The following is a 23,908-nucleotide window of genomic DNA, read 5'->3' on the forward strand; positions in this document are numbered from 1 at the left end:
GGGGGGGAAAGGGGACTGCTATTCAAGAAACACCAAGCCCAGTGCATCCCTCCCCAGGTGCATGGAATTTGTCGAAACACATCTTCGAATACTTGGCCACAGTCTCTAGTTGCAAGACCAGCTTGAGTAGCCCACTGGGAAACCGGCTCGGCAATCAGACTTTCCCTTTTTTGAGATCAACCGCTTACGAAGACTTGAGTTTCTCCCGCTCTTTTACTCTTATCAAATTCCCTCTCACTCTCTCTCTTACTCTTTTCACGTTAACACTGCCATGGTGGAAAATATATCACGAGGAGGAAATATAGCACAAGAAGTTGATTTAATTACCTGCCTCCACTCGGTGCTTTAACATAGCCTTTTGGTTTAAAAAGACTAAGTTACTCTGGGTAGCTGAAATACGCTCACTCTACTAATTTATTCACAGCGAACTTCAGGGACTGCAAGCCCATCGCAAAGAGATGGAAGCGTATACTGCTATTAGACACTCTCCCCCCGCCCCCAAGTCTCAGACGTATTACCCATGGCAACTCCATCTTTGTTTCTGGTGTTGTGCAACTGCCATAAAAAAACAAAACCAAACAGGAGCAAGGAGGAATGTCCCATCCGAGCGCTTGAGACCACAGAGATAAATTCCTGATGTGTCCTATGAATGACAGAGCCGGGTGGTAGGGCGGATGCCTCACGTGCCTGGAAACAAGATGATCGGGGGAGGGGGGGGATACTCTGAACGAAGAGACAAAAGCAGCCAGGATCACAACACTTTCATTTCAAAACAGAAACACACATGGTGGGGGAGGGGAGAAGGGGGGGGAATCAGTATGCACGAGAAGCTGGTAGGGTGAGTGGGACGGTGTCCGTTGCCAGCAAAGGAACACACCCAGACCACGGGACAGTCTCAAAGGAGCTGCGTAAGAGGGAGGGGAAACGAGAGGAGAAACAGAGAGTCTCTCGAAAACTTTTCTGAGAAATAGAAAGGAAGAGTCGTCATAGCAGCACACCCTGCCCCTCATCCCGATCCCCAGGTAAAAAGCAAACTGGGAAAAAAAGAAAAATGCACAGCAAATAGACATAATCTTGAAGATTTTTAAAGAATAAATATTTTTTTGTAATTAAACATTATGCAAACACGTGCCACGCCTGCTCTTTTGCCCATGCATATGCGCTATTTACAATTTTGAAAAATACTGTGTTGTCCTCTTTGTTTTTTTTTTAAAAGTCATATACAAAGTTCCCCGTCCCCCTTTTGCTTTTGTGCCCCTTGCCCCCTCCCCGCCCCCCAAATCCTCTTTTCAATAAGCCAAACGACATTCACCCATGAACTGAACTGGTACGTATCAGGGGGAGGGGGGCAGGGGAGGGAGGGGGGTGGTGGAAATCCCATACCAAAGTACATCAAAATGGCTGGTCGGACATGAAAAGCAGTGTTGTCGAGAAACAGTTTGTTTGTTTTTTCAATTTCATCTGTCATACGCGTAAGGAGAAAAGGCGGGAGGGGGAGAGAAAGAAGTCAGCTCGGAGAACGAAGCTACGTTACAAGTTAAAGTTGGAGGGTTTCATTTTGCTTTTTTAAGTGCGTTTGTCACACTTAACTGGCCGCCTAGAATACTGTTGTACAATGGTTTATCTACCTTTTTTATTACAATATAATTTACTTAATTTTTTTTCTCTCCATGAAGAAAAACAGAATTCCGGTACTAGAGACCAGTGGGTGTAATAGGCGTACTTGCCCTTTTCTGTGTGTGTTTTTGCTTTTTTTTTTTTTTTAATGGCATGAGCACTCTAGATGGTTAAAGGTTTTCAGAGTTCGGGTATTTTTTTGTTGTTTTCTTTTTGTTTTATGCAGGCCGGCCTCAGTCCTCAATATACTCCCACAGGTCCTTCTCGTAGCCTTCATGCACGTGCTGCAACAAAACCCTTCGTCGGCTCTCGCAGTATCTGCAAAGGAAGGAGGGCGTTACGACATTAGAACAGATAAAAGGAAGTACTTCTTCACCCATAGAGTAATTAGCTTGTGGAATTCACTGCTACAGGAACTGGTGCTGGCTACAAGCACAGACTGCATCAAGAGGGGATTGGAGAAACATATGGAGCAGAGGTCCATCAGTGGCTATTAGCCACAAGGTATAGATGAAATGCTATGCCTGGGGCAGTGATGCTCTGTCTTCTTGGTGCTCAGGGGGCAACAGTGGAAGGGCTTCTGAAGTCCTAGCCCTACCGGTAGCCCTCCTGATGGTCCCTGGCCACTATGTGACACTGAATGCTGGACTGGATGGGCCACTGGCCTGATCTAACATGGCTTCTCCTATGTTCTTACGACAGCCCCTAAAGGGGGGGGGGGGACCCAAAAGGTTGTTGCTGCACATCAGGTTATTTCAGGGTTCCCCGTGGGTGCTTTACACAGAGAGAGTCCGCAATGGCTCTGTGAGGATGTCTGGGCCTCACCTCTTTCTTAAATGGAGGCAAACTGCTTGCAAGGGCTTACTGTTTGGCAGATCGCACAGCTGGGTCCACAAAAAAGAGACCCGTTTCAGATCGCGTGCACCGCTGGAGAGTAGGCAGGGCTTCTTCTGCACACTTGCTATATGCCCATTCTAAGCCAGCTGTGCTCAGCTTTCCTGGCTATACATTAAGCCTTTCGCATGTGCCCTGGGCCTAACGCCCATAACCCAAGTCCATGATATTTACCAACCTGCAATTTCTGTGGCTGCAACCATGTTTTCCCCACCATGGGTAAAACAGCAAGTGCATTCAACTAAATGCCCGCCTGCAATGCTTGCTTCTCCCGCACCACCCCCTGCCCACCCTTTAAATGCCAAGGAAAGCCACTTAAGAAAATCATGACCGCAGCTGGAAGAATGTGTCACTTTGGACACACCGGTTCCTCTGCTGTGCGTCTTTGCCCTCCGAAAGCTTCAAACGGGAAGGCAACAGGCTTTCTGCAAGCAACGAAGGGTCAATGTGCCCCTTTTGCTTGGCAAAGCAGGCATCTGGGGATGGGGGAGAGGACACACACACTAGATCAGGCTCTCCCCTAAACTTAAAAAACAGAACAAAATGGTTAAAAGAAAAGAATCGCCAGACGAGAGTTTCCAGTCCTTGCCAGCCCTGGCTTGATTTCCCTGTGAGCTGCAACTTGTCGCTGAGCTCAGCTGCTTGATCCCCACCGTGCCAGCTGATCAGGAACGGTGGCTGGGGGCCAAGAGCAAATTGCCCAGCCAGCTTCCCCCCCTCCCCCAACAAATTATATTGGCAGCAAGAAACGGTTCTGAGACCATAACAGGGCCAAGTTCATTTTGCACTCCTGGGTTTTGGCCACGGGCAAGCCCCACCGTTTCGAAAGGAGTGTACCTGTACTTATCTTGTACTTTCTGCTTTATGTCTTGCAGTGAATCTTGGGATATATCTCGTTCCAGATACCCAGAAAGGACCTCGGTAGCGTTTTCCAAATCTGCTTGATTATTCTAGGGAAGCAAACAGAAACAACCCCTATGAAAGAGTTCAGGCAGGAGAGGGGAGTAGCGCTGAAACAGAACCTTGTAGGAGAATTTGCAGTAATTGAGCACTATCTGCTAGCAGACACTCATTCACTCGCCATTCACAATATACACACCGAGATATTATGTATGGCTGACAGGAAGTCTCTTCCGTCAGAAACCCTGAACTCAAATGAATACTAGCGTAGACTCCTGCAACACTAGAGGTGCAAAACTTGCCCTTTCTGTTCTTGAGGACTGCAAGACAGAAGTCACCCTGGATCATCGGGAACAGACGGCTAATGGCACATTCCCTCGACGCTGCCAACACTCTCTCTCATCGAGAAATCAGTCCTTCTGAGAGATTTATATCCATGCAAACCGCCTTATCACTCCTGCCCTGAAGATACGTGGCAATATTATAACCAGCACTGGTCTCAACGGTCAAGGATGCACTCTAAAGTTTAGTTGAGACTATGAAAAAACCTTAAATTTACCCAACTGACACCTTTACTTAATTGGCAGGGAAGCAAATTTTTTGCATTGTTTATAGCAGGGGGACCCCCGGCCTTTCTGAGACTGCGAGCACCTTTGGAATTCCAGCACAGCCTGGTGGGTGTGGCCACAAAATGGCTGCCACAGAAACATTTTTTAAAAATCTCAATAGCCAATCAAATCTCCAATAGCTAATCAAAAGCCTTGCTGGGCAAAAGCTCCACAATGGCCTCACCCACTCCCTAAAAACACTTGACAGGCACCAGGAAAGGTGTCAGCAGGCACCATGGTGCCCACGGGCACCACGTTGGAGATCCCTGGCTTACAGAGTGCATTGCTTATTTTATTGGTATTGTTTTCTTAATTTTGTGATTCAGCGTTATTGTATCTTTTATTCTGGTCTGATAGCAATGTTTTTATATTTTGTAACCTGCCTGGAGACTCGGGAGAGAAGGCAGACTATAAATCAGTAAGTAAGTTACGGATACATTTGTTGAGGAGGCTAATCCAGTCTGTTATTTTAGCAGTGAAGAAAATATTTTAAATGCCTGAGAATGATGGAGGTGTAAGCTGCAATTAAATTGGAAATTCTCGGCCTTCAGTCTTTCAAAATAAAAAGCATGTATATTGAGATTTAAGTGATGGGCATGTGGAAACTGAAATTGATTTGCTGGTTAAAGGCAGAAGTCCTTTGACCAGTTAAAGCCAGAAGTCTTTTGACCAGTTAACTGCCTAAATCATAACGTAACCAAGTACGTCACCGTGTACAGAGATTTCCTTCGGTTTCTCCCCAGCAGTGCTGCTCATACATATCAAATTGAAGCTGTCTATGTAAATCGGAACATGTTCTGAGTACTTTCTCAGGACAGAGTGTAGAAGCGGGATTAAGAAGGCACTCCACTAGTGCACCCATCCCTCTTGGATTTCACTGAGCCTGTGGGCACTTCAGGGATTTTGGGTGAAGTAGTCACAAAGTCTTAGAAGGCAGCATGCTATTCTTCTATGACGGAGACAGCTTTTTGAATGTCCACTCCCTGCAGACACAAAGGCTATGCCTTCCTGGGTTCTTCTAAAGCAGTGTTTCCCAACCTGTGGGTCAGGACCCCAAAGTGGGTCACAAAGCCTTTGAAAGTGGGTCACAGGCCATCCCTCCCTAATGGCTGCTGCTGCCTCTTGAACTGTTTTCTTTCTTCTCTTCCTCCCTGCCAACTTTTCATTAGGGGTGTGCACAAAAGACCCTCTATTTTTCGTGTTCAGGTATATTGAACCCAAAAAGTATAGGTATTTCCTGATATTCCCGAATTCCAATATCAGTATGGTGCTGGGATTCAGGAAATATTCGGGATTGCTGAATTTTTTCAGCTCCATTATACCCTATGGGGATCATTATTGTCAATGGTCCCCATAGGTTATAATGGAGAATCAATCCGGGGTATCTGGGGCTCTAGTGGGGCTGTTTTTTGAGGCAGAGGCACCAAATTTCCAGCATAGCTGCTGGTGCCTTTCCTAAAAAAAACCCCCAAGTTTAAAAAAGATTGGACCAGGGACTATGGGCCCCAGAAGAAGGCACCCCCAACCTCCATTGCTTCCAATGAAAGGGAAAAACACATTTAAATGCCTACTCAAAGCCGTGGCAGAACTCTGCACTGCTTGCCTTCTCCAAGCTGAGCGTTCACTCCAAAGAGACCTCAAAGTGGCTTTAAATGCCCTATAACTGCGGCTATCCAGTTGCCCCAAAAAATCCTGAACACTTTTGGGATTTTTGGGGTGGCCATTTTCAGATAGCCGAATCACTAGCCCCCGCAGTGATCAGCTGAGAAAATACCCCACAAATACCATATGGTATTTATCAGGTATTTTTTTGGCTGGGTTTATACCAAGCGTATACCCCTATTCACTTTCTCATCTCTCCCTTCCTTTGCAACAAATAAGGGGGGGGGCACATCCATGCAGCACCTAATAACTTTATGGTAGTAACCATAAAGAGGAAAATGCTGGAATGTTCACTGCACCGGGCAAAACAGAGCAGGAGACAAAGAGGCATGAGCATGCACGAGCTCTGTCTTGGCACTGCTCCATCGGCAGCTTAACCTTTTGGTCAAAGACTGGCATGTAGCCTCCATGTGCAAAGGCTGTGTACCTCAGAATGCCACTTGTTTGGGGGCAGCCACACTGTTAGTGCAATGATAGTGGGTTCTTCAAAATCATCCAGCAGGCCACTGTAGAAGATGGTACCCTCGACTAATTGGGCACCAAGGTCACAGTTCACCTAGGGAGCCAAAAGACCCTTGGATCAGCCCTGGATACCATACCAAATAAATTTGGACCTATGAGTTAGCACACCAAAAAGGTTGGGAATCACTGTTCTTAAGCGCCTCCTGCTCCAAGAAGGTAGCAGAAAAGCAACACTGGTTCTCTGCTTTGGGGGGAAAACGTTAACAGCCATCAGGAAACCCACTGGTGGGTGCCATGCTGTGGAGGTAGCAGATGTGCTGTGTATTTACTGATAGAGGCTTTTTAAAAAAAGTTAATTTGTATTTTGCTTTCAGCTCTCATCGCCAGCTGCACTGAGCCCTGCACAGGAGAACGCCAAGCTTTACAAAAACATCTTAAATAACCAGCACGTTGAACAAACTCCACAGGTACCAACCGATGAAGCTCAAGGAACCGATTTCCAGAAGAGACCCAGATGCTCGATTACGTGCAAAGGGCTACTTATTCTCCTTTTTGCACAGTGGGATTTCCCCCCCCCCAAGGCAGCTTCCCTTACCTCAAAGATAATGGACTGATTATTCTTTTTGAGGTAGAAGGCAAAGACGTATGTGTACATGAGTGTGGCACGGCACTGGCAGAGGACGTCGACCGCTTTCTTCAGGAACTGGACCTCGATCCACGACATGTTGTGCTGCTGCATCTCCTCCATCTTCTGCTTCACTTGGGCGTAGAGCTTGTGCTCGAAGCGCAGGCTCTGCATGTGGTTCATATAACGGTTGCAGTAGAAGAGGTACCTCTGCAGGGCCGCTCTGGATCGCTGTGTGAATTCCCATTAGGGGGAAAAAGGGGGAAATCGAGCGTCACAACACAGTAGCAGAAACCAAAGCCAGCTGACACTTGGGAGCACCGTCAGTAGGAGGACAAAGACTGAAGGGTAGCGGGGGTGGGGGGAATTGGGACTGAAAGATGCAGTCTAAATTCAAGCCTACTAAATTCAAGCATGAGGCTAAAACCTAGCAAGCAGGCATCCAATTCAACTTTTAAAAAACACACCCAAAACTTGCATTTTAAAAACCTACCCAGGGAAACACACACACACACCCCGCGATATTGTTGAGTTTGGAAGTGCGGCAGTACACCATGATCTTGGAAGCCACAAAGCTGTGCAGCAAGTTGAATGGTACTATCACATACTACGATGACTGATCATAAAGCACCTAAGTAGGCACTATCCAACAATATATTAAACATAAGAAGACCTTCCCAGTGGTGTACAATCAGAGGAACACGGCGTAAGGAAGGCAAAGGGCAAAAGGAAAGCTGAGGCAGCAATTAGAGGTCAGACCATACCTAGAGAGAGGTGGTGTATTTTAAATACTGTTATAAGGACAGAAAAGTGCACATACCTGAGGAGGGGAAGAGCTGGGGGAGGGAGAGCAAAAGAGGGCGGAGGCACAAAAGAGGAGCCGTAATCCAAGGCTTAGTCGAGAGGGAAGTATTACACCAGGGATGGGGGGGGGAGAGGCAAGGCAGGGAAGCAGGGGGAGATTTCAAAAACAAGAAGCAGCAGCTTAAATGTAATCCAATAAGGAACCAGAAGCCAGAGAGGTGGGGGAGGTCGCACGTTCTCAAGCATTCTGTCTAGCTCTCTGCTTCACTCCGTAACTAGCAAAAGCAAATGCTTCCCCCATTCGCATTGTTTACACAGGTCAGATTTCCCCGTGCCACAATCTGAGCAAACAGGTCACAACGCACACTTTTTGATAGGAACACTGCAGGTACAATGGGTCAATGAACACCAATAATTCAACCCTATTGCCTTTCTCCCAGGTACTCGGGGTGGCATACATCAGTCCCAGGTACTCGGGGTGGCATACATCATTCCCCCTTCGCTCAGTTTGCCATGGATGCTCTGGGAAGGGAATTCCTTAGGTGGGGTGTGTGAGTGTGGAGTGTGTGGCTGCACTATCCTATAGGAGCATAACTCTTAAGAAGAAGTCTTTCTCTGGTTCACAGAGAAATGTCCTTGAATCTTCTGGTGCCAGCTTGCTTAGTAGATAATGGGACCATATATTTCCCATGTGAAAGGGGGGTTTAGAGACGCTGGAGCTAGGCGGTGTGAATGTGACATATGAGTGGGTCTTAGGAGGGGTTACATTTTAATTACTTCTTATCTTTGTACCTGCCAAAATTGTTAAATCTGACACAGTTCTTTTAATACCTGGAACTTGTTTATATCTCAATAGAGCCTTTCACTGGAAAATACATTGTGGTTGAGTGTAACTTGCCCAGATGTCTGACAGGAGTGGTGAATCAAACCTGGTTTTCTCCAGATTAGAGTCCTGCCGTTCTTAACCACTACACCAAACTGGCCATACAGGTGGTCTTCCCATCCAAATACACCACAAATTGAGGCTATTGGCAAAGCGGGATGAGAGAAAACCCTAAGAAATAAAAGCTTGAGGGGGAAAAACCCTAGCAAAGCCCTTTTCCTAGATCATCCAGGGGATGCACCGTGCTGAGAAACTCCAGCTCGTGTTTTCTTGTTTACAAGCCGGCCAGAATTCTGACACGGAGAAATTACTCACATTAGTGTATTCAGAAGGATCTGCATGGGCGGCTATGCCGGGAGAGGCTAGTCCGGCCGTTTTGTGAACTATGGCCTGACCTGTCGAGACCGGTGCTGTCTCCAGCTGTGGAGTCTTGTGAGCAAAAATTCTACTTTGTGAGCTCCCAGCATTGAAGTCGTGAGCGAGCGATTTGGCTGCTGCATAAATTAGTTTGCTCTGGAGCCGTCCTTCCGGAGCTTAGGCAAAAAGGTGTGAGTCGGAGGCTAAAAACGGTGAGCTAGCTCACACTAACTCAGCTTAGAGGGAACACTGGCCGAGACTCAATACAATAAATAATCAGGGCCAGAGGCAAACACCCCTGAAGAAATTCTAGCCCAGGCTTCCCCAACCATTTCTGGCCTGTGGGAACCTCTGGATCACTTACACAGGGCAGTGGGCGCAGCCACAAAATGGCTGACACAAAAGAGTTGCCACAGGAGGCAGCGCCAGCCAGGAAAGGGCTACCATGGCTTATCAGCCAGCGAAGATCCTTGTGCTGTGGTAGCAGCTGCTGCCAAAGCAAAAGCCTTCAAAAGCAATCCGAAGGCTAATCAGAAGCCTTGCTAGGCAAAAGCCGAAACGACCCCGACCTGCTTTCTAAAACCGCTTGGTGGACACCAGGAAAAATATCAGCAGCACCATGGCACCGACGGGAACCATGTTGGAGGCCCCCTTCTAGCCAGTCCAGAGTGTCCTAAATCAAAGTGGTTTTGTCTTGGTCTTTGCCAAGAGTTATGGACTCACCTCTTGTGCATCCCTGGCTGCCTTTGCGTCATCCTCATTGTAGCGATTGCAGTTGTACCTGGAAGAGATGTTACAAAGGAATCTTCTCTGAAAAAGCAACTCTTTTAATTGAGCAATGTAAGAATAAGCCCCTCCAATACCCTTCCCAGGCCTTAAGGCCTAAACAGGAACAGCAGTTCACTACAGAGCAGCCTGGGTTTGTTCACCCTAAAAAAGGGGGCATATGCATGTGTCTGCAGTCCAGACATGCCTATCATTCTGAGCCTCTGTGCTTCCAAAGAACCAAACCAGGAGGGTACAATTAGACCCACAAGAAACAGCTGAGATACAACTCCTCAACCTACCAGGCAGACCCATGTGGCTCCCAAGGGCCAAGACACACCCAGCAGAACTCTGCTTTACAATTCTGGTTCCGACACACCATGTGATTACAGCCGCCATCCTTCTCTATGGTCACATGGCATTTGGGACATTCCTGCAAGAAAAAAAAAATGAGGGGGGGAAAACTGGGATGGCGTTCCCTTGTTTTAGCCAGCTTATTTATTTCCATATATGGGGAAGTGCAGACAAAAGTGACATCATGGTACAAGAAGATCGATTCCTCTGATTATGCATCCATTCACCAGCCAGCTTTCTGTTGATGCCTTAGCAGGCTAATGCAAATATATAAACACTCATGAATGAAATGACACACATGGCAGTCGTTCTTCCACTCATGAAGTAGATTTTGTGGGGAAAGCAGCTGCACACATGAAGCTGCCTTACTATGAGCCAGACCTTTGGTCCATCAGTATTGCCTACTCAGACTTGCAGCCAATGCTCCCTCTAAGTTGTGGGCCCTTGTGAGCAGAAATTCTACTTTGTGAGCCGCTGGCATTAAAGTTGTGAGCGAGCAATTTGGCTGCTGCAGAAATTAGTCTGCTCTGGAGCCATCCTTCCTGAGCGAAGACAAAAATGTGTGAGCCAGAGGCTAAAAAACTGTGAGCTAGCTCACACTAACCCAGCTTGGAGGGAACTCTGCTCGCAGCAGCTTTCCAGGGTCTCAGGTGGAGGTCTTTCCCATTACCGACTTCCTGACCCTCTTAACTGGAGATAGATCAAGACAGGCAGCCACGGTAGTCTGTCTGTAGCAGCAGAAAAGAGCAAGAGTCCAGGAGCACCTTCAAGACTAACAAAATCTGTGGCAGGGAGTGAACTTTCATCAGTCACTGCTCACTTCTATCTGAAGACGTGCGCACTGACTCACAAAAGCTCGTACCTTGCCATAATTTTTTTTTTTAGTCTCGAAGGTGCTCCTGGACTCTTAACTGGAGATTCTGGGGACTGAACTTGGGACCTTCCGGATACCAAGCAAATAGCTCTACCACTGAACCACGGCCCCTTTTCACGTGCCTTAAAGTAGGATTCATACAGTGAGAGATTTAAATGCTTATTCTTCGTATTGGTATTCTGAAACCGTTAAATCTAGACTGCATTCTAGTCTTTTGGGAACGGGTGCAGAAATATTTTGCTTCCACTGCACCGCATGAACCTACCTGGGACACGGTGCGGGTGCAAGTTCTTTCAACCTGTACCCATACTGATGCTTTGGTAACCTTCAATTCAGGTTACCAAACTGCTTTTCACAACTGTGCTAAGCGGAAGCACTGAGTATCACATGCAAGTTGCGACCCCCTCACTAGAAACACCGGCAGTTTTGACATCTGACAGTGCCTCTGAATGGGAAAAGCAGAACTAGTGTACAACAGAGCACCTGACCAGGGACTGAGAGAAAGAGAAGCCCAACCTTTGTGTTTGCTGCAATCCAGTTAGAAGTTTCACTGTCGTCATCACACTTCTTAATCCACTTCTTCAACCACTGTTTGGAACCGGAAGGGGGAGAGAGAGAGAGAGATTTCCAGAATGTCACAGTGACTGGTAGCACCAAATTTTAAAGGCTATCCTACAAAAACATCTGCACCCCGCTGCTCAGAGCATGTGGATGAAAAAGAGCCACACCCCAAGACAGTACAAAAGAATGCCAAAAAGAAAAGAAAAACGTATACGCTAGGTGAAACCCCATCTGGATACTGGCCCCAGGTGAGAAGGGTCGAGGTGGTGAGCTCCAGGTCAAAGGAAGGCACCTCCTAGCATACAAGACCATTTTGCTCACTGTGCCGGGTCAGTCCAAGCAGAGTCCCGAGGCACTGAAGCTCAGCTTGATCCCCCTGTGGGCCTGGCCAAGTACAACCCTTGTGTCTCCCACCCCACTCTTGTTCACTGGCACATCTTCAAGCAGACACCGCAGGGTTGTTTTTTGATAGTCAGGGCCAAAAGGGCTAACTATCGGTGTTCTAGATCGCTCTGCACCAGGAAATCTGTACCGCACACCTTCAACAAAAAAACCCTGTATTTAGTGCCTTTCTTTTGGAAGGAAAACACTTGGTGCTACTTATTTTCTGCGTCTTCATCAACATTTCAATTATTAATTTGGACTTCTACCCCAGTGGGTGACATGCAACTTTAAAAGTTCCTGGGGCCCTGACCTGGATGGCCCGGGGCAAGCCCAATTGCATCAGATCTTGGAAGCTAAGCAGGGTCGACCCTGGCCAGTACTTGGGAGACTTCCTTGGAATACCAAGTTGGGAGGACAGAGGCAGGCTTTATTCAGCCTCCTCTCTGAATATCCTCCAGGCCCCCAGTAGAGACCAGTCACCAGAGGTTGTCATGACTTCCAGGTGTGCACACAGTCAGCACACACACGCACATATGAAAAAATACAAAAAAGCTCCTGGGAAATGTCTCCTAAAGATGCCATCGGCACAAGCTATCCATACAGAACCTTCCCAATGGGAACCCTGAACGCTGACATTTCCCGAACAAGCACACCACCACCAGGACGTTTGAGCAGTATTACATTACTTCCCAACTCTGCTCTGAACAACTGGCGTGGGTAAAAGCTTACACGCTCACCTTACACTTAACAGGATCGTGCCAGTTTTCACCACAGTTAAAGCTGTAAGAATGAAAAAAGAAGTTATATATACATAGTCGAGGCACAGCAGAACTCGGCAGATTACTCAAATGCAGGCCTACGTAACCTACTGCGGCCCTTGCAAGTATGCAAAGCAAAGAAGAAGAAAAAAATTGGTGCAGTGGGGAAAAGATTACTGGCTGTGGGCACACGGGCAGGAAAATGCGGGGGAGAAGCGTGGCTGTTTGCCCCGGGGATAAAAACCGTAGTTAAAGCTGTAAGAATGAAAAAAGAAGTTATATATACATAGTCGAGGCACAGCAGAACTAGGCAGATTACTCAAATGCAGGCCTGCATAACCTACTGCGGCCCTTGCAAGTATACAAAGCAAAGAAGAAAAAAATTGGTGCAGTGGGAAAAAGATTACTGGCTGCGGGCACACGGGCAGGAAAATGCGGGGGAGAAGCGTGGCTGTTTGCCCCGGGGCTAAAAACCGCGCGGTTGCGCGAGCAGATCTACCGTGGAGGTCCCATGGAGGTCCCGTGGTAGGGGGGAGGTGCCGATCACTCCACAGTCCTGTGGCGCGGCAAAGAAGCGGGGCGCGGGGCAAACGGGATTGTTGTTGTTTTTTTAAACTGAAATGTGTGCATGCTCCCTTGGGTGCTTGTGCGCATCCGTGGAGACTTTGAAAAAAACAAAACCTTTTTGCAAGGGGACATGGGCAGGCGTCGGAACTACCACGGGAAACGCGATCAGACGCCCGCCCTTGCCCCGTGGTTTTAGGAAACTAATACCTCCAAGGTACTAGTTTTTCACCCCCCATCTTCCGCGGGAAGCCTCGGGTTCGCCACAGGAGCTCAACGCTTCCCAGATGTGGCGAAGAGATCGCACCCGGAAAATCCGCCTATCTTCCGTCCCTCTAGCGTGCCTAATGCTCCGTGTGACTGCAGCCACTATAGTTCACTCAAAGATCCCACAGGTCTTGTATGCTGCTTTGTCAGGAGGTCTATTAAACAACAAGGTGGGAACACTCCGAGATATAGTTGTTTTCAGGGCCGGCATCAGTGCACACGGAGGGGGGCAGCTTCCAGGGCCCAGGGCTTTGGTTGGGGTGGGTCCCACTGCCACCAACCCCCATCCCCACACCGTGTCTGTCTGTCCTTCCCACACCTTCTCACAAGTCATCCACTTTGTTGTCGTTCAGTCACACAGTCGAGTCCGACTCTTCACAACCCCATGGACCACATCACATCAGGCCCGCCTGTCTTCCGTCGTGCTCCGGAATTTGCTTAACTTCATGTTTGTTGCCTTGATAACACTGTCTAACCATCTCATCCGTTGCCATCCCCTTCTTCTGTTACCTTCAATCTTTCCCAGCATCAGGGGCTTCTCCAGTGAGTGCTCCCTTCTCATTTGGTGGCCAAAGTATTTAAGCTTCTGCTTCAGTATCTGGCCTTCCAGGGAACAGTCAGGGTTGATTTATTTTAGGATTGACTGATTTGATCTTCTTGCAGTCATCCACTACCCATTATTTATTTACTTAGCCATCAAGTCTCAGCCAACTTATGGTGACCCTGTAGTGTTTTCAAGGCAAGAGACATTCAGAGGTTGTTTTCCACTGCCGGTTTCTGCATAGAGACTCTAGATTTCCTTGGCGGTCTCCCATCCAAATACTAACCAGGGACGACCCTGCTTTGCTTCCAAGATCTAATGAGATTGGGATAGGCTGGACCACCCAGGTCCAGGGACCACTACCCATGCTGCCAGCTAAATGTGCCACCCAGAAGAGCATGCTGGTGGTACACGGCAGCAGTGCTCCTGGCAGCCATGATGGCAGCACCTCAGCTATGTGCACTCACTGCCTAGTGCCATCAGGCAAAGGACATGCAGGATGTCTGGACAGCTGTTGAGTCCAGGTGGTGGGAAGGCTTGCAAGCAGGGGAAGAACACACAGGAGGGTGGGGGGACATGGGTGGGTGTCAAAAGCGAGGTGCCACCAGTGGGGTCTAGTGGTAGGGAGACATGGGCACTCTCTGTGGGCTCACTCCCGCACCTTGAACTGGCCCTGGTCATTTTAAAGAACCCCTGATGAAGCAGCGTGTGAAATGCCTAGGATCTGAGCCAACCTGAAAAACCTTTTTTCTCCCATGCACCATCATTTTTTTCTTCTCTGCTTTGATTCTGATATCAGCGGGCCTCCCTTGTTCTGCACCCCTCAAGTACCTGACAAACCCATCTCCGTGATCTCAGCCAGTCTGACTGAATTTACCACACACACACACACCCCAATGGGACCAATCGTCATGCTGCTCTATTGCACGGGAAGGGCTACCAGGTTCCAAGAGGGCCAGGCTTTTCAGTTTAAGCTGTCCGAAACAGTCACATCCCACACACACACAACACTCGAGAAATGTTTACTTACCAAAACTGACGCCCACATTTACAGCGAACGGGCTTAGCGTCAGGGTACTGCACTTTTACAACATGGTGGCAGTCGGGGGCAGGACACCATTGCCAGGGGACGTGTAACTTTTCAGTTTAAGCTGTCCAAAACAGTCACACCCCACACACACACACTCGAGAAATGTTTACTTACCAAAACTGACGCCCACATTTACAGCGAACGGGCTTAGCGTCAGGGTACTGCACTTTTACAACATGGTGGCAGTCGGGGGCAGGACACCATTTTAACAGTCGATTGCACTGGAAGGAGAAAGCACAGAAGTGCTGACACGGTGGAAGTCCAGAAGAAAACAACAACATAACCCAGTTCAGCCCTCTCCTTTCCATCTCCCCGGGATTCTTCTAACTGAACTTCACGGCTACAGGGAAAAGCCACGACTCCTGTTCTAATACAGAGAAACAACCACTAGGCAATTCCCCAGGATCAGTTCTTTTGCACTTAACCAAAGCAGTCCTAAACTACTTTCAATTTTGGTTTTATATTTTTGAATGTTTGCCATGTATTTTATTAATATTGTTAGCTGCCTTGAGCTCCATAGGAAGAAAAGTGGCTAATGAATATTAAGCCCGGTAAATCCAGAGCACCACGTTGCTCTTCCCCTCCTGCCATCTTTACTTAAGACCATCAATGATACAAACTAGAGCCAGGAAGGCATGCCAGGGATAAGAACAGAAGGGACACTTTCCAAATGCTACATTCTCATTCCTCCAAGGGCTTGAGAAGACACTGGCGCCTGCAGCAGAAGATGCCGTTTCAAAATCCTGCTTGGGACGGCTTTCACCAGCCAAGACTAAAATTCTGAATTTGCAGCTCAAACTAAGCAAAAGAGTTCTGTGGCAAGGAGCTTTGAGAAACTGCGCGGCTGCCGACTGCATCCAGCGGAGATCTGGGGGAGGGGCCGGCCCTGCGGTATCCACACGCGGCCCAACGCTGAGGTTATGCAAGCCCCTCCACCAATGGGCCTCCTGGCAAATTTTTGCATGGCTCAGCATTACAATCATTAACCCCTGGCCGTGGGCCAAGCCTCATTCATAAAGGCTGCATTGAAGCCCACATGTGCTGTGATTTTGCAACCCCTCTCCAGATTCAGCACCGCTGGCGTTTTGCAAATGGAACTCATATGGTCTTCATTAGGCAAGGAAGCAGCCGGCCACGTTGTTGTGTTCATCCCCTGAAGCTTTACAGTCAGGGACACACACACACACACCCAACAGATCCATCAGGGTATCACACCGACTGTTACCGCTGGATTCGGTTTGCAAGCAGCCAGGCTTTTCAAGAGGCGCCGAAAACAAATGCCTACTTATTCCCCGAGGGCCGGCCATGAATCAAAAGTTCAAAATGCCCGCTGCCAGAGTGATGACTGGCATCCAGAAATTATTAGAGACGGCAATTCATGGCGCAGCCTTGGGCGGAGACCTGGGATTTCAGGTCCCAGCTTCAGGATGCTGCCACAAAAGCAAGATTCCAGCAATTCCGATTTCAGGAAGTGGTGCATACTTATACAATTTCTTCCATTAGTAGTACAATTGTAGCATCAAAAACTTAGCTCAAATAGGTTTCACGGAATAAGGGCTTTAAGCTTGTTAATAGAAAATGTAGTCTCCTGCACACGTTACCTCCTACACACATTTGTATCGAAGTCTGATTCCACCCCCGCCCCCCCCCCAAACCAGTACACACGAAGGGTTGCAGACCGCTCCAGGTACAGAGGGGTGGTCAGTAATGTTCCCTCTAAGCTGTGGAGTCTTGTGAGCAAAAATCCTACTTTGTGAGCTCCTGGCATTAAAGTTGTGAGCGAGCGATTGGGCCGCTGCATATATTAGTTTGCTCTGGAGCCATCCTTCCTGAGCCGAGACAAAAATGTGTGAGCTGGAGGCTAAAAAACTGTGAGCCAGCTCACACTAACTCAGCTTAGAGGGAACACTGGCAGTCAGTCTCTGAGTCCCAGTGCCAGGAGGCAGCATCAGGGGAAAGTCTTGGCCTCTGTGCCCTGTTGTTGACTTCTGGAGGAACTGGCTGGCCAGTGTGTGAGACAGGAGGCTGGACTAGATGGACCACTGGTCTGATCCAGCAGGGCTCTTCTTACATGTTCCTATGAAGGCCTTGGCCTCCATGCCCTGTTGTTGGCCCTCCAGAGGAACTGGCTGGCCACTGTGTGAGACATGAGGCTGGACTAGGTGGACCACTGGTCTGACCCAGCAGGGCTCTTCTAATGTTCTTAAGCATCACAGTCAAGTCTTTTCAACATTGGCAATTCACACTCACCTCTACAAAACTATTAGTTATTAAATGCTGGTACTTTAATTTAACTTTTGAGTCTGTGATCAGGCGCCTAGGAAGAGAAGAGAAGAACATTTCATTAAAAAAAGAAAAGAAATTTCTTTACAATCAAAGAGATCAGTGGCTCCTTTATTTTGAACCACGAGTCCAAGACTTTCAGATCAAAGGGCATCACTTCAAACAAAAAGCACAATAAAATGAACTGGGGGAAAAACACAAAACAGGAAAGAGAGCAGCCAAAATTATTCTGCAGCCAACAGTTACAACAAGGGCAGACTGGGCACAGAAGGCCAAGGGGGTTTTAAGGCCTCCTTGAAAAAGGCAACATCCTGAATCCAGCGTGACATCAGGGTGGGCTGCTGCTTCTTCAGTCTAACATTTGCTTCAGCAGTGTTTAGGGACCTGGTACACAGATCACTAAAAGATCCTCTGTGCCAGAGACCTTAGAGCGGGGACAAACGCGATATTGTTCGTCAGGGACAACAGAACCCAGGACACCCGCCCATCTTGCAGATTTCTACATGACTGTACTCCCAGCACTACAGAGACACACAAAACCTTTTCCTTTGAATCCCTTGCCTGGAACTGGAAGTTAACGGGGTGCTTTTAAAACCAAGCCTGTTTGAGGAGCAGATTAAATCCCCCCCCCACGCACACTCCGTCTCTGGAAAGCATCCAAAACACACACTCTGTTTTACTCATTACTGCTTGCTATTGTCTACCGTTTTGTTCAGAGTCCAGAACCTGTTTCAGATAACAGCAATTATGGGTAATCTTTATTTTTGAAACCGGCAAGACGGCACTTAATTTAACAGGGGGCTTCCTAACTGCTTGGAAGACAAAACCGGAAACCGGGCAGAGCACAAATGTCATGACAAAGCACAGCACAGTGGTTACAGCTGGGGGTCCCCAACCTTTTAAAGCCTGAACTCCCCCCCCCCCCCCTGACGCTGCACGGTAGGTGCAGTCACAAAATGCCTGCCACAAAAAGGCTGCTGCAAAAGACAAGGCCAGCCACAAAAGACTGCTGCACTTTACCTCAGAAACAGATCCAGATGGGTAGCCGTGTTAGTCTGTCGGTAGCAGCAGAAAAGAACAAGAGTCCAGGAGCACCTTAAAAGACTAACAAAGTGTACTGGTAGGGTAGGAGCTTTTGTAGATCACTGCTCACTTCTTCATACTGAAGCGGTGACCCACGAAAGATCCTACACCTGCCACAGATTTCAGTAGTCTTTTAAGGTGCTACGAGACTCTTGCTCTTTTCTGCAGTTTACCTTCATTCGTTCGGTGGAGACCCTTATGCTGCGGTGGCAGCTGGTGCCAAAGAAGTGTTTTCAAAATCTGTGCAACCAATCAGATCTCCAGCAGTCAATCAGAAGCCTGGCTGGGCAAAAGACCCACCTGACCAATGCTCCCTCTAAGCTGTGGAGTCTTGTGAGCAAAAATTCTGCTTTGTGAGCTACTGGCATTAAAGTTGTGAAAAAGCAATCTGGCTACTGTGCAAATCAGCTTGCTCTGGAGCCCTTCTTCCTGTGCTGAGACAAAAATGTGTGAGCCGGAGGCTAAAGAACTGTGAGCTAGCTCACACTAACTCAGCTTAGACCCCACCCCCCTTTCTAAAAACACTTGGTGAGCTGCAGAAAAGGTGCTGGTGGGCACCGTGTTGGGGACCCATGACTTAGATCCACCTATGAGAGGCAATGAGGAATATTAAGAGTCCCCCTTGAACAAAAGGCTGGCCAGGAGGTGATGCTCTGCATCCTTGGTGCTTGGGGGGGAGGGGCAACAGTGGGAGGGCTCCTAGTGTCCTGGCCCCACTAGTGGACCTCCTGAGGGCACCTGGTATTTTTGGCCACTGTGTGACACAGAGTGTTGGACTGGATGGGCCATTGGCCTGATCCAACATTGGCGTCTCTTATGTTCTTATGTTCTCTGCTGATCTCCCACCTAACCCTTGCTGGAACAGCAGAGGTTCAAGTCACCCACAACCCTGTCAAGCGGGTCAAAGCCAAGCAACTCCGATGGGCTCAAGGTCACCAAGGGGGGCTTCATGACTGAGTGAGGATCTGAGCCCAGACTTCCCCAGTCCTTCTCAGGGACTTTCACCAGCATCTTGCACGACCGCTGTAGACCACCTCCCCTTCTCCCTCACTCTTATTCTGAAAGGCAAAAGAACGTGAAGCTGCTAGGCCACAAGCCAGGACACCGTGAACCGGTGCGCTGGGAATAAAACCCACAAAACTAATTTCCTTGCTTCTGTAGACTGGACATTCTTCTAAGCGCTGCACTAACAGATCAAATTACGTACAAAGGGGCTCTAAAGAAACTAAGCAGCATGCGGTGTTTCCCGTTTCTAAGCTAGCAATCACCGGTTAGGTATGTGCTGTTCTGAGGTTAAAGCGGTTCATTAGGAAGTGCAAGCTAGAAGCAAAAAAAAAAAAAGGACTAGGTTACAAAAGCCACTTATAACTTTCAGCATCAAGAGATGCTGCAGAAAAGAATAATCTACCAGATGCATCGGATGCACAGCTGCATGAAAAGGGGCCTACGCAACACTTGGGAAAAGCTTCGAGAAGAACAATGAAATGCAAGAGTGCCAGATGAACTATGCACCAATAAAGTAATACGCAATGAGGGCTTACTAAGGAAACACCCCCTCTACAAGGAGATTATTAGATGTTTACAAAATTAAGCATGGGATACAGAAGGCAGAGAATGAAGTACGTATCCTCCCTTTCTCACAACACAAGAACTCCTGGGCACTCCACAAAATTAATGAGCAGGAGGCTTAGAACAGATAAAAGGAAGTACTTCTTCACCCAAAGAGTGATTCACACATGGAATTCACTGCCACAGGAGGTGGTGGCAACTACAAGCACAGACAGCTTCAAGAGGGGGGATTGGATAAACATATGGAGCACAGCTCCATCAGTGGCTATTAGCCATAAGGTATAGATGGAACACTCTGTCTGGGGCAGTGATGCTCTGTCTTCTTGGTGCTTGGGGGGCCACAGTGGGAGGGCTTCTGGAGTTCTGGCTCTGCTGGTGGACCTCCTGATGGCAACTGGGTTTTGGCCACTGTGTGACACAGAGTGTTGGACTGGATGGGCCATTGGCCTGATCCAACATGGCTTCTCTTATGTTCTTATGTAGTTACTGACAGCATTAAATGGTATGGCTCACCAAAATAAGTTACCACGTGAGGCACACAATTGTGCAGACCAATTTTTTGAAAAGAGCTCATGCCTCACATGTTGATACGGCTCATAAGAGGAATACCTTCTACAGACTACTACAGGAGGAGGTAGAGGCACTTCTGAAAGAGCAGGTATTGTTCTCAGGCAGGATATGGCCACAAAAGCTCTCGGCGTGTTGCATGGAAAACATAAGATGCAAGCAAAGCTGAATGAGATGGTAGAGCAGAAGTATTTTTAGGATTTATGAGGGCTCACAGGGCAATGTTCATGGTTCTCAAGGTCACCATGGAAACAAGCAACACTGAACCCATGTTCAAGACTGATGGCACAGTCTTTAGACAGTACCAGTTTGAACCCATCAACTCCCACAAGTTTGTTGTCTTAACAGAGGAAGGATTATTATTCAATCACCCATCAAGCAGCGACACTTACATAACTGTATTGTCATCCACCAAGATATCACAGCCATGAGCAGGGCATGAAATTGTGGAAAGGGAAAGAAAAAAAGCAGTCAGGCAGAGCATTCTCTTTGTTCTGGTCTCAGTGAAGAGACTCTAAAACCCACAATAGGGCTGCCAACCTCCAGGTGGAGCCTGGAGTTCTCCTGTAATTGCTACTGCTCTCCAGACTACAGAAATCAGTTTCCCTGGAAAAGGTGACTGCTTGGGAAGACGGACTGCATGTCACTATGCCCCTGTGAGGTCCCCTCCTAATGCTCTGTCTTCTCTAGGCTCCACCCCCAAATCTCCAGGAATCTTGCAGCTTGTTGTTGGCAACCCTACAGGCTGTGTACCCTGCACAGTACACACATAGCAGTTAGGTTTCTGAAAGGCCAAGATCTTCTGAGCTGAAAAAGCTAACTCTAACTTATTAATTTACATAAGCTGGAACAAAAAGCCATTTGCTCCGACCATTACCCACCCACCCCAATTCCCGAGCCAAAATCCACAGCATATTCCTCCCCCAATAAAAGTAATAACGGAAACAGAATTTTACCTGTCCCATGCCTTCCTCCATTATTTTGGTAGTTAAATACTCACTCCAGCACTGCATACAAAACTTGTGTCCACACTCTAAGCCAGTGAAATACTGGGGAGAGAGAGAGAGAGAGACTGAGATGACATTATATTCACCCACTCCTGGTTTTGTTCTGTTTACTATCGGACTTCCTTCACTGCAGAATGAATGCCCTTTCAAAAACAGCAAAGTCTTCAATCTTGGTCATGCTAGTGACATTTCCCGGTATTTGTTCACCCAACTGCCCTCAGTTCCTCAGCCAACAACTTATCACCTTCAGTATACAGGTTCGATTTGAAGGTCAAGCAGCAAGTGAAGAGTAGATCCCATCTTTGATGCCTCAGCTTGGAAGAGTGTGAGAACAGGAGAACCAGGGTCCAGATTCTTAACACGTGTTAAGGTAACGTGAAGACCCATCAAAGAGATTCGTTCCACCAGAAAACTGTTTAGTGTAGGACCTAAACAAAGATATATCCCATACTGGTGAAGGGAGATAAGGAGGGACAATTTGCTATGAGGATTGAAGGGGTAGTGGTTGCAATGTGTTGGGAAAAAACAGGTTGCTTACCTGTAACTGGTGATCTTCGAGTGGTCATCTGTGCATTCACATCCATGGGATCTAGTGCGCACGCGCTGGATCGATCGGTGCTGTAGCAAGCTCTTTTAACGGATTTTCGCGCCCAGACCTCGGGCATGCGCAGGCACCCCACTGCGCATGCCCAGAGGGGTGGGCGTGGACATCTCGCCAGTTCCTTCAAACCACCGCAAATCAACCCCTATTGAAAATGTAGACGCTGACAGCAGCGGGGAAGGAGGGCGGGTGGTGTGAATGCACAGATGACCACTCGAAGATCACCAGTTACAGGTAAGCAACCTGTTTATCTTCGACGTGGTCTCTGTGCTTCACACCCATGGGAGATTTGGGAGCAGTGGCCTACCTGGAGGAGGGTGCTGGCAGGTCCTTGCAAGTGCCTGTAGTAGACTTGAATGGATTTTTCATATGTTAAAGGACTTTGGAATAAGAGAACCTGTACCTGTACTTATGTTTGAAGATAATCAGGCTTGTATTACCATATGTAAGGAAGAAAGCACCACAGCTAGAAGTAGATCAATTGGTATTAAGTGTGCTTTAGTGAAGGATTTGTACCAGAAGAAGCTGATAGATATTGAGCATTGTCGTACAGAAGAAATGGTGGCTGACATTCTGACTAAGCCACTGACCAAAGAGAAATTTGAACGTCTACGTAAAATGTTGAATATGATTGGTACAAATGTTGAATTGAATAATTAATAATGTTTTTGTATGTATGACTTACATGTCAGACCTTGAGAAGGGGTGTTGGAAATGTATGTGTTTACAAGGTCTGATTCAGTCATTATAGGGTTAACTTGTATTCCTAGTTTGCTATTGTTTAGACTGACCTGGAAGGGATACCTGGCACTAAGCCAATGGGGGATTTGCCCGGGAAAAGTAACTTCTATTTTGATGCAGATTGGTCATTTGTTCCAGGTGACTTCCTTTCTAGGGGTCAAGAAGAAGGAGGAAATCTCCATTACGTGTGTGCTTGTCTTCAGTATAGGAAGCTTAGAAATGTAGCTCTTAGTGTTTTGTTAATTTGTAGCAATCCCGTGTACCTTTTCCCTTAGAATAAAGTATTTTTAAAAAGCAAAGAAATCTCTTCTTTCCAATAGAGCAAGATCCATCAAATAGTCTGAGTATTAAACAATTTTTGACTATTTACAACAGGAACAAGAAGGTTGATGGAGAGGACCATGTAGCAGCATTGCAGATGTCATCTGGGGCAAGCCCCCCAGGAAAGCCTCAAAGGTTAACACAGCTCTCATGGAACAGGCTTGAAGCTGGGTAGGTAATGGTTGTTTTGCCAGTTTATAACATAAGGAGATGGTGGATGTAACCAATGTTCCCCCTAAGCTGTGGAGTCTTGTGAACAAAAATTCTACTTGCTGAGCTACTGGTATTAAAGCTGTGAGCGAGCGATTTGGCTGCTGCATCAATTAGTTTGCTCTGGAGCTCTCCTTCCTGAGCTAAGACAAAAATGTGTGAGCCAGAGGCTAAAAAACTGTGAGCTAGCTCACACTAACTCAGCTTACCCACTTTGCTAGTCTCTGGGGCAATACTCTATGAACTTTATTGGGCTGAGATTGCCATAGGCCACAAAGAGGTGGGTTTTTTTAATGTGTTCTAGCAAGGCAGAAAGAGAGGGCTTTATGAACGTCAACAGAGTGTAATGCCCGCTGGCCCTCATCTGTCAAATCTGGGAAAAAGGAAGGCAACACTGTGGGCTGTGAAAGGTGGAATTTGAAACCACATTTGGTAGAAAGGATGGGTCGGGGCACAGCACAACTTTGTCCCTGTGAATGATGGTATAGGGGGAGTCAATCTGGGAAGCAGAGATTGCTGGACCTCTTCACTGAGGTGATTACGATCAGGAATGCTG

At 47.6% G+C, this 23,908-nt stretch overlaps 1 protein-coding gene across 2 annotated transcripts in view; it reads right to left on the bottom strand.

Annotated features, from left to right (window-relative positions):
• Positions 1-1,098: 1,098 nt before the first annotated feature.
• The window catches only part of ARIH1 (ariadne RBR E3 ubiquitin protein ligase 1), a 55,501-nt gene continuing 32,691 nt past the window's right edge, over positions 1,099-23,908 (bottom strand). The window contains exons 4-14 of one of the 2 annotated variants that reach the window (XM_015427439.1): positions 21,429-21,521; positions 20,865-20,920; positions 17,221-17,287; positions 15,085-15,191; positions 12,488-12,530; positions 11,322-11,393; positions 9,880-10,010; positions 9,536-9,593; positions 6,739-6,999; positions 3,349-3,461; positions 1,099-1,935 (exon numbers count right to left, since the gene is read on the bottom strand). In XM_015427439.1, the coding sequence (XP_015282925.1) occupies positions 1,851-1,935; positions 3,349-3,461; positions 6,739-6,999; positions 9,536-9,593; positions 9,880-10,010; positions 11,322-11,393; positions 12,488-12,530; positions 15,085-15,191; positions 17,221-17,287; positions 20,865-20,920; positions 21,429-21,521 (1,086 nt within the window). In that variant the 3' untranslated portion in view covers positions 1,099-1,850. Of the gene's footprint in view, positions 1,936-3,348; positions 3,462-6,738; positions 7,012-9,535; positions 9,594-9,879; positions 10,011-11,321; positions 11,394-12,487; positions 12,531-15,084; positions 15,192-17,220; positions 17,288-20,864; positions 20,921-21,428; positions 21,522-23,908 lie in introns of both variants that reach the window. The other variant, XM_015427438.1, reaches the window with a different exon arrangement.

The sequence above is a fragment of the Gekko japonicus genome, unplaced genomic scaffold (genome assembly GCF_001447785.1).
Source record: "Gekko japonicus isolate JY-2015 unplaced genomic scaffold, Gekko_japonicus_V1.1 scaffold2822, whole genome shotgun sequence".
Lineage (NCBI taxonomy): Eukaryota > Metazoa > Chordata > Lepidosauria > Squamata > Gekkonidae > Gekko > Gekko japonicus.